Raw genomic sequence first — 13565 nt, 5'->3', positions numbered from 1 at the left:
GTGGAGGAGGCCATTGATGTCAACTCTCATTTACACATGGGCATAGTTGGACCTGAGAGATGAGGCAGTTTCTTCAGAGTTGTAAACGCCACGCTAGCTTGCCTAGCCGACTAAAAAGCTCTGTCAGACCAGGGCGGCGCACATCTATAATACCAGCGCTTGTGAGGCTTTGACAGGAAGGTAACAAGCTCAAGGCCACTCGGGACTACATAGGAAAACCTTGTCTCAAAGCAAAGACAGAGAGCCACCCACAAGCTCCTCCGTGCCTTTTACTTAAGGTCCCTTTATGAGAAGAACTGCCCTGGCAGACAGCCATTGGACTGACTTGGAACCTGAGGCTCGGTGATGTTAGCGAGCTGCCTGCAGCCCTGGCTGGTCCCTGCAGCCCTGGCTGGTCCCTGCAGCCCTAGCTGGTCCCACACTCTTGGCCAGCTCACTGTGCCCCGCCCCCCAGAGAATCAAACCCCTCTTGTTTTCAACAGGATACAAGATGCCAAATATATATAGAGGTAAAAATATTGCTGAAAAAGAGGAAATGTCTGAAGACAGCCACAGGGTGCTTTCTGGCTTTGAATTATTTTCAGCTTAAAAAGCCCCTCCCTGGTGGTCGGAACTGCACTCTGGGTACCAGAGGCTACGGAGTGGAACAGGCCAGGGCCCAGGCCAACAGCCACCTACAGTAGGCTGGAAGCCCTGAGACAGTTCTGCGGAAGAAAGGAAGGAAACAAAGGGCTATTTTGGGTGTGTGTCTTTTGCAGCCACCTCCGTGTTCCCCACCTTGCAAGTCTCTCTGACTACTATCTGATCCGTCCACTTAAAAAAAAAAAACACCCACATGTATGTAGGTGGGGGTGGGTACATGTGGCTCAGTTGGCAGAGGACTTCCTAGTATGCATAAAGCTTTGGTTCAATCCGCAGCACTACCTATGCTGGGCATGGTGGCGCGCACCTGCGGTCTCAGCATCTGGAGGGAGAGACAGGAGAATGGCTCAATGGTGTCTTATACAGCAAGTTGGGGCCTAGGCCCCAAGTCCATTCACCTCATCACTCCTTGTCTGTTCCCTCCTCTCCACTCTCCTCCTCAGCCCTCCCTACGCTACGCTTCTTCTTCTGAAACAAGTCCCAGCCCCAGGCCTTTGCCACGGCTGTGCCCTGAACACTCTTCCTTTCACAGGGGACCCACCCAGGCCCGCACTTCCCTCTGTCCTATTTTTTACAATTATATTTTATTTTGTCTGTTCATTTATTTAGATGTGTGTGTGCGCGTGTGTGCGTTCCGTGGTGTGCCTGTGGAGGTCAGAGTTGGTTCTCTCTACCATGCCAGGCTCAGGGATCAAATTCAGGTTGGCAAGCTGCATGCAGGCACCGTGTCCCTGCACCTCAGGGTTCCGAGGCCCGTTCTGAACTCCCCCACCATGTCTGACCATAGCATTTCTGAACTCTCAGTCCAGACTGTGGACTGTTTTCTTTGATTAGCTGTCTTCCCTTAATGCCTGCTCTACGCAAGTGGGAGCTTCTGCTTGCTCATGGCTTTCTTGCCCTGATCTGGTACCTGGCAGACAAGTGATGAGGTTAGTTGTTGAAGTGACCTCTTCTCTTCCTGGGATCATGGCTAAGCACTGAAGGAGCCAAGATCCAGAGGTGAGGGAATGGCGTGGGCCCCAGGGCAAAGCTGAGCCCAGTGCCCATCTGGGCCTTTCCTGAAAGCTCGAGGCTCCAGGAGCCTCCAGAAGGAGTTTAAGTTACCATGTACAGTGATCTTTCAATTTTTGTCATTAAAAAAACAATCTTAAGCCTAGATATGGTAGTGCATGCCTGTGATCCACTGAGGCAGTGGGATAACGAGTTTAAGGAAAACAGATATTTAAAACACAAAGGTAGGCAATCTGGTGTGACATAGGAATAGACCTTGGCTTGTGTGGGGACCTCATTGCAGGGCAAGGGTCAGTGCTTGTGGACATCAGCAGGGTGAGAACCGGCTGCTGAAAGCAGAAAGTAAAATGGGGGAGTCCCAGCAGGCCTCTCAGGGGTCCTGAGAAGGAGGCATTGGGAGCCCAGATGACAGAAGCTGGGGGGGGGGCGGTGAAAGGGGTTGCTGGGAAGGGGCCTGAGACCGTCCTTACTGTCTCCAGGTTCAGTGTCTAACCTCTGCCATTGGTTGCTTCCTAGGTTGGGCCCCATCTTGGGTCCCCAGGCTTTCCCCACATTGGCAAAGATCCTTCCGGCCTTCTCTTCCCTGCAGCACCTGGAGTGAGTTACAAACCCTCACTCTGTGCCCTGACAAGCCCTGAGACCCTCCTCACCCTGGGACTCTCCTCATCCTGGGACCCTCCTCACCCTGGGACCTTCCTCGCCCTGGGACCCTCCTCACCCTGGGACCCTCCTCACCCTGGGACCTTCCTCGCCCTGGGACCCTCCTCACCCTGGGACCCTCCTCACCCTGTGCCCTGATAAGCCTTGAGACCCTCCTCACCCTGGGACCCTCCTCATCCTGGGACCCTCCTCACCCTGGGACCTTCCTCGCCCTGGGACCCTCCTCACCCTGGGACCCTCCTCACCCTGTGCCCTGACAAGCCCTGAGACCCTCCTCACCCTGGGACCCTCCTCACCCTGAGCTCTGAGAAGTCTGGACTTTGTCCCCAGGACACATGAGGAGTCTTTCTCCCTGTTCATGTTCCCTTCCCCCCCTTCCCCACAGCTTCCTCATTGGGCAACTGGGGGTGGGGGAGACAGATGACCCCACCATAGGGATTCTGACCCCTAGTACAGGAGAGGGACAAAGGATGGGAATTTCCAGATTTAAAAAGGAAAGTTTGGAGTTCTTTTGCAAGCTTCGAAATTCTTTTCCCCCACACAGCTCTTAGCAACTGTAAAGGGCAGACAGGTGGGAACACGAAGGAGCTTAATAATTGAGGCCCAAGAGTTTAGGGGAGTGGACCAGCTCTGTGGGCTCCTACAAAGCCAAGCCATGGTTCTCATTCCTGGTGCTTAGCCATGTTCCCTGGCCAGAGGAATGGCGCCCCCTGGTGGTGTAGGCCAGCTCCCATAAGCTCAGAGATGAGTTTATGGCATTAGAGAGGACCAGGCCTGGAGGATGCTGATCTGGGACCAGAAGGTCAATGACCACCATCTGATCTCATCTGCAGCCTGGACTCACTCAGTGAGAACAAGATCGGGGACGAGGGGGTGTCGCAGCTCTCAGCCACCTTCCCGCAGCTGAAGGTCCTGGAGACACTCAAGTGAGTATGCTGGACCTGCCTCCCTGTGGCTTCTGGTACAGAACGGTTACCCAGCCCAGTGCTCTGTGCTGCTGGTCACCTCCACCTATCATCTGCCCATCTTGCCGTCTTTCACTCATTCTGTTCTGGATCACCCATGCCTCACCCGTTTGGTCACTGGCTGTCCATTCACTCTTCTTCTGAGTGTGTGTACACTCCAGGGGCCACCTTAGGAACACTGTCCACCTCTTTTAAGACATGGTCTGTCTGTCTGTCTGTCTGTCTGTCTGTCTGTCTGTCTCTCTCTCTGGCTCGGAACTTACCTGTTATGCCAGCTTACCCAGTCAGTGAGCCCCAGAGTGCCACATGTCACCACTTCACCAGTGGCAATTTCCTTGATGTACAGTGAAGGCATCTCCATAATTTACAATGATGGATTTTACAAGATAGATTTCCCTCCCTTTTCCTCTCTCCTTCTGACCTTTCTATTCCTGGACATGTAACCACCTACTGTGTGAACTTAGAGTTCTGGAAAACAGCCCTAGGGGGGAAGGGGTCACTACTCAGACAGACAGCAGGTGGAGGAGGGGAGCGCTCTCTCTCTCTCTCTCTCTCTCTCTCTCTCTCTCTCTCTCTCTCTCTCTCTCCTCATATTAGTAAGTGGTCCCTGTAGTCCCTCCACATTAACCAGGACCCTTCCCAGTCACGGTCTATGGCTACAGGCCACCTGTGAGGTGCTGCATTTCCAGCCGGTGATGAAGGGAGAGCCTTCCACTTGGGTCCTGAACCACTTCCTCCCTGTGTCCCTGTAGCCTGTCCCAGAACAGCATCACCGATGTGGGTGCCTGCAAGCTTGCCGAAGCCCTTCCGGCCCTAGCCAAGTCCCTCCTAAGGCTGAGGTGAGTGAGGTGCTCCTCGAAGTGGGCTTTTGGGAGGGTGCAGGATCCCCTCTTGCTGGCTACAAGGCCCATGCATCATCAGGTAATACATTCAACTACGGTGAGTTAAACCACAGTCTAGGGGCAAGTTGCTTACTTGTTCCAAGCGTCTATTTCCTCTTCTGGAAAATACGGATCCTGTGAACGGATCACGTGTCATAGCCAAGTGCTCTCCATCCCTAGTGAGCAGTGGATGGTGGTGTCTTACCCATTTACCCGTGGGAGCCCACTGGAGCCTGGCAGTGCCAGCTTCTGGGAGTTCCATCATCATTCCATTCAGGGCTTACACTGCCACCTCCTGGTGGGCCTCAGTATAGCATCTCCGACTTCTGAATTCCTTTCAGCATGTCTTTGGTGTGGTGCTAGGGGTTGAACTGGGAATTGAGTTTGGACCAGAGTCCCAGTCACTCAGCTCAGCACTACCAACTCCTGGATAACCAGCTATGAGAGAATTTCCTTCCCCAAGTCATGTTCTAGGAAAGGTGGCTTCTGCCCATCTATACTGAGGCAGCTATTCCCACATCCTTCCAACCGGGTCCTCTTTGTGCAGACAAATGGGCTGTGCAGTGCACTATTCATGGTGTATGTACTTGATACCTACCCTACACCTACAAGTTGTGCTAAGTGTACAGTATTCCCTACCACAAACCATGGGATGTCCTTGGGGATGGAGGGAGGGACGGAAGGTGAGATGGGAGGGTCAGAGGTCAGGAAAATCCAGATCATATGGGCAGGTGCTCGTGGGCCAGCCAAGCTTACTGACTACTATTGTCGATGCCACCAGATGACAAAGACAACATGAGGAAGGTTGGGGCTATTTGGGCTCACAGTGTGAGGGAACAGTCCACCGTGTGGGGGAGGGCATAGTGGCAGGAACAGGAGGCAGCTGGTGACATCGCATCTGTAGTCAAGAGGCAGAAAGCATGAATGTCGGTGCTCAACCAGCTTTCTCCTTTAAGTTTTTTAAAAAATATTTTTATTTTGTGTGTTTTGTCTCGATATATACCCATGTGTTAACGCACATGATGCCTGCAGAAGCCACAAGAAGATCTTAGATGCCCTAGGACCAGAGTTACAGATGGCTTATAGCTACCTCAGTATCCAAAATCCATTCTTTCCAACTTCAAAGTCCCTGTCGGAGTCTTGACAGTTTCTGAGTTTTCTTCTTCCCATGGCCAACACAAGTCACCCCTTCTGTGGTGTCTCATGTGGCCCTCAGTGGTTTCTGAGAGTGTGTCACACGGAGACCCTGGCTAACATGTGGCCCACTGCATAAACCAGCAGGAACCCACCTGCTCGCCCTACAGTGACGCCTTCCTACCCATTCACAAATGAAAACAACGGCATGGGAGCAAACTGTGCACCTAGATAGGAAGAGGCACATCTTTAAAGAGGTTCCATGCTTTGGGTTGGGAAACACCTCTCTCTCCTCTCCCCTTCCTCACTCTCTATCCCTCTCTCATCTCTTTCTTCCCTTCTCTCCCTCTCTTTCCTTCCCTCTCCCTTCTCCTCTCTCCCTCCCTCTTTCCCTTTTCTCTCCTCCTCCTCCTCTTCTTCTTCTTTTTCTTTTTTTTGAGACAGGGTTTCTCTGCATAGCCTTGACTGTCCTGGACTCCTTTTGTAGACCAGGCTGGCCTCGAACTCACAGCGATCTGCCTGCCTCTGCCTCCCGAGTGCTGGGATTAAAGGTGTGAGCCACTACCGCCCAGCTCTTCCTTTCTTCTATCTTCCCTCTCTTTCCCCATCTCCCCTTCTCTCTTTCCTTCTTCCTCTCTACTCCTTTTCCCTCCACCCCTGTGTGTGTGTGTGTGTGTGTGTGTGTGCGCGCGTGCCCATGTAAGTGGAGACGAAGCCCAGAGCAGCTTCATGTACACCAGACAAGCACTCTGCTACTGAGCTATGACCACAGCCTTCTTAACCTTATATTTTGAGGGGCTGGAGAGATGGCTCAGCAGTTAAGAATGCTGTATACTCTTGTGGAAGACTTGGATTCAATTTCTAGTACCACATGGTACAACCATCTGTTAACTCCAGTCCCAGGGGATCCAATGTCCTCTTTCGGCTTCCTAGGCACTGCATGTATGTGAAATATAGACATACATGAAGGCAAAAACACCCATACACACAAATAATAAAAATTTTTAAAAAGCTTTCTATTTTGAGACAGAGTCTCGTGTATCCTAGGTTGGCCTGAACTTGTAATCCCTCTGCCTCAGTTTCCTAAGTAGCTGGGATTACACAGCCCTAAGCCACCAAGTCCAGTGTACAACTTTCTGTCCATGCTGGGTTTTTTTTTTTTTTTCTCAAACACACAGTGGAATGACAGATAAGTGGCCTCAACTCTCTGGACCTCAATTAGTCTATCTGTAAAATGGAACAGTAGAACCTGCCTCAGGATACAGCTCGTTTGGCAGAGTACGTATGAGGCCCCGAGTTCATTCCATCCCCAGCACATAAGCTGGAGGTGATGTTTTTAATCCTAGTTTTTGGGAGGCGGAGGCTGGCGAATCAGAAGCTCAAGGTCATCTCTGAGAACCTACCACGCTCCAGGCCAGCGTGGGGATACATGGGACCTTGTCGATAGGTAGATGGATAGATAGATAGATAGATAGATAGATAGATAGATAGATAGATACATAGATACATAGATAGATAAAGATGGAGCAGTATTCTCAGCTGAATGTGGCTCTTACCTGGGCCTATGTTGATCCAGCACCCCAAAGCCTTTTCCTTCCTCTGTTGCCCACAGCTTGTACAACAACTGCATCTGTGACGTAGGAGCCAAGAGCCTGGCACAAGTGCTTCCGGACATGGTGTCCCTGCGGGTGATGGAGTGAGTGCAGGGGTTGAGTGGTACTTGGGGAGGCAGAGGGTCTCCCACCTGCATCATGGGAAGGGTTGAGATGGGCATAGCCAGGCCTCAGGATGGATCTCTCTCTCTCTTCAGTGTCCAGTTCAACAAGTTCACGGCTGCCGGTGCCCAGCAGCTGGCCTCCAGCCTTCAGAAGTGCCCTCAAGTGGAAACACTGGCGTAAGTGGCATTGCCCCGGGGGTGTCTCTAGAACTCAAATCTCAGCCTTGCAAGCAGTATATGATCCTGAGATGGCAACTGATTCGCCCCATAGGCCTCTGTTTCTTCTCTCTGAGATAAGGATGGTGAAATCTGCAGAGAAGACTTATGTTAGTCTTCTCTGACTTCATCTTAGTCAGGAAATAGAAAGGTGTGTGTGTGTGTGTGTGTGTGTGTGTGTGTGTGTGTGTGTGTGTGTTTGTGTTATATCTCATGTAGCCAAAGGTGGCCTGGAACTTGATATTTAGTGAGGATGACCCTCCTGCCTCTATCTCCAAATGCTGAAATTATAAGCATGCACCGCCATGGCCAATTTCATTGTGACAACGGGGACCAAAGCCAGGACTTGGCATGTGCCGGGTAAGCAGGCCACTACCTGAGCCATGTCCCCATGCATAGTGCTGCTAACCAAAGCACTCAATAAATACTTGAACAGGATGAATCATACAAAATTGCCTAATCCAATCATCTTAGAACATAAAAATAGCAAATTCACTTTTTTTCTTTGTTTTTGAAATGGAACTGCCCTTGAGCTCACGATCCCCCTGCCTCAGCCTCCTGAGTACGGGCACTGCAGACACACACACTGGGCCCCACCTTTAAATGTCTCCTTTTTAAGCTACTGCGATGTTTGATCCAGTCTTCTGCTCTTCACGTGTATTTCCTCGGCACAGTTGTGTCCGTCTTCTCGGATAGATAGTTGCGTCTCTCGATTCCTTTCTTGTTGTGACAATAATACTCGACAGAGGCAATGAAAAGGTGGAAAGACGCCCTCGGGCTCATGGACACACGGGGCCCACTGCGGTGGGAAGGCATTGAGCTCTTGGCTCCACGCACTGGGTGGGGGTGGGGCGCTGTGGAGGAAAGATGCCTTCCTGCTCATGGCCACACGGGCCCCACTGTGGTGGGAAGGTATTGTTTGCAGGAGCTGGTGCCCACAGCTTCTCACAGGCTGCCAGGGAGCAGTTAGCTGCCAGAACTGGCCTGGCTATCATGTTCAAAGGTGGACTGTGGTGCCCACAGCGACCTCCTTCTGGCCAGCCAGGCTCCTCCTCCTAAAGATTCCACAGCCTTCTAACTAGTGTCACAGCCTAAGAAGAGAGCATTCAAAACATGAATCTGCTGAGGACAGGCCAAACTGAGATCAAAATAGGATCCGCTTTACAGCGAAGAGGAATATGCACTGAGTAGACACTTTCAAGGGCGCTCAGCAAATCCGTACTGAGCAGGGGTCTCCCAGCATTCTGTTCCCCCATGCTGGTCTGTTTCCTGCCTAGTGGGATGTGGCTAATGCTCTAGACAGTGGGAGGTGAGGCTTGCGTGCGGCTTACCCTCGGGAGACTTGCTACACTCCCACTAACCTGGCCCTGGGGTCCCATGTCCCCCTCTGCAGAATGTGGACACCCACTATCCCCTTTGGGGTTCAGGAACACCTGCAGCAGCTGGATGCCCGGATCAGCCTGAGATGACCCTGCTGTGCCCTGGACAAGGTAGCCATGTTGGACCACAGAAGGGAGAATCTCACTCAGGGACATGTGGGTCAGTGTCCTTGGGAAGGTGTGACTGAGGGCATCAAGCAAGGCTGGTTCTTGAGTCCATTTGTCATCTGGAGTCAGTCTGTCTCTAAATTGGCAGGTGTCCTCCAGACTTTGGGAAAGACAGGCTGAGCCAGTCACCTATAATCCCCATGCTTGGCATTGGGAAGTCCTTCCTTTGAAACTTAAAAGTCTTTCTTGCTGCTGTTTCTCTTGGGTTCATTTTCATAGGAAATTAATACATTTCCTGCCAGCAACATGAAGACATTAGTTTGTTGCTCTCTCCCCTGGCCTGTGTCACAGTTGTCCTCCAGCCCTTCCCTTAGTCCCCCCCTCGTGACAGCCCCTAACTTTCTGGCAAGGAGGCAACTCTGGAAGCTCACTGACTTCCCTGCCTATCCTGATCCCCACAGAATGTACTCTGGGGACACTGACTACGCTGGGCCTTGAAGTGGGCACTGAGGACTCAGCTCTTCTGTGAACCATATCCCATGAGCGTCAGCATCCGTCACCCTGCCGCTGCAGGCTTGGTGCTGGGCCCCGCCTAGTGAGGGATGGACGCATGTCTTGCCCAGCTCCAGGCTCTTCCAGTGCCAGGTAGGAAGCCAGCCCCATCCGGCGGCTGTGAACACTGGCAGACAGGCCTGGGGCTGCCTCCGGTGGGTTCACCCAGGAGGCCGAAGGCCTTCTCTTCTGCATTCCAGGCCAGAGTGAGGAACTGACGCAACTGAGCACCTGCCTGTCCACGCCAGGCCAGCCTGGTGAGAAGGCGTGTCTTCCTGGCCGCTCCCAACAGTGCCTGCTCCAGCTCTGAGGATGCCAAGGCTAACCATAGCCTGCAGACCTCTAAACGTGACAGTCTACTTGTGGCGAAATTTCCACAAACTTTATGTCAAGGCTGAACCAGGCCTGGCCCATATCCCGGATGTGAGACAGAAGCCAGGGAGTGGTACACTACAGGGCTGAGGCTGGAGCTGTTCTGCCTCCTCACTACATTTTAAACACACCAGCTACATTCACTGCAGCTCTGGGGCTTGGTTTATCCCACAAGTCCCGTCTTGGGGATGCCTTCCGTCTGATCTCATGCAAAGGAAACCACCCAAACCACAACAGCTTAAAACAACCCACATTTCTGCCCTTCGGGCAGGCTCAGATGAGACAGCTCACCTGTCCCCACCAACCCTCTGAGTCAGTTGGGGCAGCTAGAAGCCAGGCTGGGATCATCTGAAGGCTCTCTGTCATGCATGTCTGGCGTGTGACACAGGTTGCTGGCTGGGAGTTCTGAGACCTTAATGGGACAGCTGGCTGGGGACTACTCCAAGGGGAGCTGGCTTGCCCTCCTTGTAGCATTGTAGCTGTATTTTAGGGGGACCACCCAGTGAGGGAGACCAGAGAGGAGAAAGTGAGGAGCCACAGGCCAGAAACAGTCTGCGCGCTGTACATAATAGCCCTCAATGCCACGCAACATTGTTTCTACCACATTCCCCATACACCCATGTGCACGGACAGTCCACTTCTGCACAGATCCAAAGGGGAGTGAGTGTTCCCTTCTATCACCCTGTTGCATCCTGGGAGCAGTTCTGGAGCCCAGCTGGCCGGCCTTGGCTGCAGCTAGCCCTAAGGGGTTTGGCAGCACCAGTGCTGCTGATCTTGTTTTCCCTGGGGGCACCATCTTTGAGCTCAGGCACCATCGATCCCTCTGCTGGGACAGTGACAGCTTGCTTTCTTGTCTTGGCAGAGGGAGCCATCTGTGTGGCTCCAGTACGCCAGCCCTGATGTCAGCAGGACTGGCGCATCCCAGTAAGTGGGAATTGGGCTAGAGGACCCAGAAAGGTGGTCTGCATGGCTGTGTGCAGGCAATTCTTGAAGAGACAGGCCCAGCTGCAGAGAGCATCTGTGCCGAGGCTTAGGCTTACACTATGAATTGTTAGGGCATCAGGCTCTGGGGTAGTACATGGAAGTCCCATTTGTGTGAGCCCAGGGGACAGCACTGAGGCACTCTCCGACGAAGGCAGGCATTTGTTGTACCTGTCAGTTAGGAAGGTAGACCTGTACCTCCGCCTTTGGTCTGTCTGAAGACGCCAGCAATGTCTCTTGCTACTCATTGCTGACAGCTGCCATTTATTAAAGGGTTGATTATATAAGGCACTCATTACAGTGCCGGGGACATAGTAAATGCTCAATAAACCTCACTGATTCTGGATCCTGTGTGCTGGGCAGCATCTTAGGCCCTCTGGCTCCAAAGAGGAGCTGGCTTAGGACTCTACAACCTCAACTCTAGCCTGAGCTGCCTGGTCTCATGCTCCATCTCATCACACGCAGGCAGGTCTCTTCTGTGCCTTAGCCTCCTCGTCTGGAAAATGGGCAGAGTCACGGTATCTTCTTTCTCGAGTTATGTGAAGACTCAGTGTGGAAGCAAAAATGTTACTAAAATGGTTCAACAAAATGGCTAAGTGGGTAACGCAAGCCCAGTGATCCGAACTTGGTCCCCAGGACCACACTGTGGAATGGAGAATGAACTCCAAGCTGTCTTCTGAAACTTTCTGTGCACTGTGCATGTACTGGAGCTACAGGTGGTTGTGAGCCTCCACGTTAGTGCTGGGAATCTAACTCAGGCCCCTGCAAAGGCAGCAAGCCCTCTTAATCATTGAGCCATCTCTCCAGCCCATTTAAAAAAAAAAAAAAAAAATTAAGAGTTAAAAACAATGCCTGGCACAGGAGTTCTGATGCCCTCTTCTGGACTCTATGAGTACTGCATGCACTTGGTGCACACACATATAGGCAAAACATACATACAAATAAAACTTGAAAAGACCCAAGAGGTCATGTGTGGTAGGGTACACCTTTAATCCCAATGCCTGGAATGCAGAGGCAGGCAGATCTCTGTGAACTCAAGGCCAGCCTGATTTACAAAGCAAGGCCCTGTCTTAACAAACAACAACCTGGCACAGAGCTTAGTGCAGGGGCTCGCATTCTTTCTCCCACTCTGTGTTTCATTCCTGCCTCAGTTGCTTGGAACGTTCTTCCCAGACCTGTACGTGGCTGACTTCCTACAAGACTCTGCAGGGACAGTTCCTCTGACAGCTCTATTGGTCTCTCACTCCTCTGTACCCCACCCTCCAACTTGAGCTTCTGTTGTCTGCTCTGCCTGTGGGATGTGAGCTCTAGGGGGGCAGAGGGCTGGTCTGCTTTGATCACTGCTGTGTGCCATACACCCAGTTAGGTGCTCAGTCAATATGGGATGGATGGCTAGCCCTCAGCACAGTCTCACGTTAGTCATTCTACAACTGGACACTGAGGACACAGGGGTGAATAAGATGCTCTAGGCTCCTGTGCGGGAAGTCTTGTGTCTTAGCAAATTTAAGATGCCTCCTGGACAGCGCTGCCAAGTGTGGCTGGCCAGGCTGTGCCCTGTACAAAGGCTCCTGGACAGTGGATCGATGAAGGTTACGCACTAGTGTGGCCCGGAGTGGAACTGCACCCGTTTAGAGAGCCTTTTGGTAATTAGCATGGTGCCATCTCACGAGGTGGGTAGGTTGTGGGTCCCACATTAGAAACTTGGCGTTTATGGGGAAGGAGTCAACATATCAGTTTGGCCTGTGAAGAGGCTGCATTTGTGTGTGTGTGTGTGTGTGTGTGTGTGTGTGTGTGTGTGTGTGTGTGTGTGTGTGTGTTCTGGAGACAGGATCCAATGTAGCCCAGGCTGGCCCCTAACTGGACATGTAGTTGAGGATGATCTTGAACTTCTGATCTTCTTGCTTTCACCTTTGAACTTTTGATTCTTTTGTCTCTGCCTCCGGAATGCTGAGATTCTAAACACACACCACTGTGCCTATTTTACATCATGCTGGGGCCCAGGGCTTTGTGCAGGCCAGGCAAGCATTCTATCAAGTGAATTAAATCTCCAGTCTCTTCCTCCTTTTTTTTTTTTTTTTTTTTTAAGGCAAAGTCTTGCTTTGTAGCTTTGCCTGGCTTGGAACCCACCTTTTAGAGCTGGTTAGACTTGAACTCATAGAGCTCTGCCTGCCTCTGCTTCCTGAGTGCTGGGATTAAATGTGTGCACCACTCACTACACCCAGTCTCCCCACCTCATTTTTTTTTTTTTCGAGACAAGGTTTCTTTGTGTAGCCTTGGCTGTCCTAGACTCACTTTGTAGACCAGGCTGGCCTCGAACTCACAGAGCTCCACCTGCCTCTGCCTCCCAAGTGCTGGGATTACAGGCATGCACACGCCCCATACCGTCCCCCCATTCTTAATGGAGGTGTATTGTATGCTCTGTGTGGGGGCCCACATTCCCCAGTGCCCCCCCCAGCTCTTCCCACCATAACCTGAGCTTTCCGAAGGCATGAGGAAGCAGTCTTCTAGAGTGAGTCCCCAAGTCCCCGCTGCATCTCTAGACTGGGCCATCTGATTTATCTGCAAACCGTCAACCATGATGCCCCTTCTCCAAAATTCAAAACAAACAAAACCCAGCAACCAGACAGGACAGGCGGATTGGAGTTGCTTACATTTTTTTTTTAATGAAATAAATCAGCCTCTAAGTATTGCTTTTACAGGTTTGTGGAAATCAAGTATCTATATCACTCACACTTTCTACAGCAGTCACACTTCCAAAAATAGATTTCTTGCCAGAGATAGCATGGTCTTCCCCAGTGTGGTATCTCAGTTCTGTCAACCTGCCCTGGGCCCTCGCATGTCGTCTTCAGAGTGACCCCCGGAGACTGTGACCGACAGTCTGAATTCTACCCAGGCTTAAGGCTCACCCGCATAAAACCGCATGGGAGGGAACGGCCTAAGCATGAGC

General features: G+C 51.8%; 1 protein-coding gene across 2 annotated transcripts in view; it reads left to right on the top strand.

Moving 5' to 3' along the window:
- Ciita (class II major histocompatibility complex transactivator) overlaps positions 1 to 8875 on the top strand; it is a 47723-nt gene extending 38848 nt beyond the window's left edge. For both annotated transcript variants that reach the window (XM_051167407.1, XM_051167406.1), the window contains 6 exons: positions 2170 to 2250; positions 3147 to 3239; positions 4031 to 4117; positions 6906 to 6989; positions 7104 to 7187; positions 8620 to 8875. In XM_051167407.1, the coding sequence (XP_051023364.1) occupies positions 2170 to 2250; positions 3147 to 3239; positions 4031 to 4117; positions 6906 to 6989; positions 7104 to 7187; positions 8620 to 8695 (505 nt within the window). In that variant the 3' untranslated portion in view covers positions 8696 to 8875. The remainder of the gene's footprint in view (positions 1 to 2169; positions 2251 to 3146; positions 3240 to 4030; positions 4118 to 6905; positions 6990 to 7103; positions 7188 to 8619) is intronic.
- Positions 8876 to 13565: the final 4690 nt, after the last annotated feature.

The sequence above is a fragment of the Acomys russatus genome, chromosome 25, assembly GCF_903995435.1.
Source record: "Acomys russatus chromosome 25, mAcoRus1.1, whole genome shotgun sequence".
NCBI classification, from domain to species: domain Eukaryota; kingdom Metazoa; phylum Chordata; class Mammalia; order Rodentia; family Muridae; genus Acomys; species Acomys russatus.
This window is presented reverse-complemented; position numbering and strand designations above follow the sequence as displayed.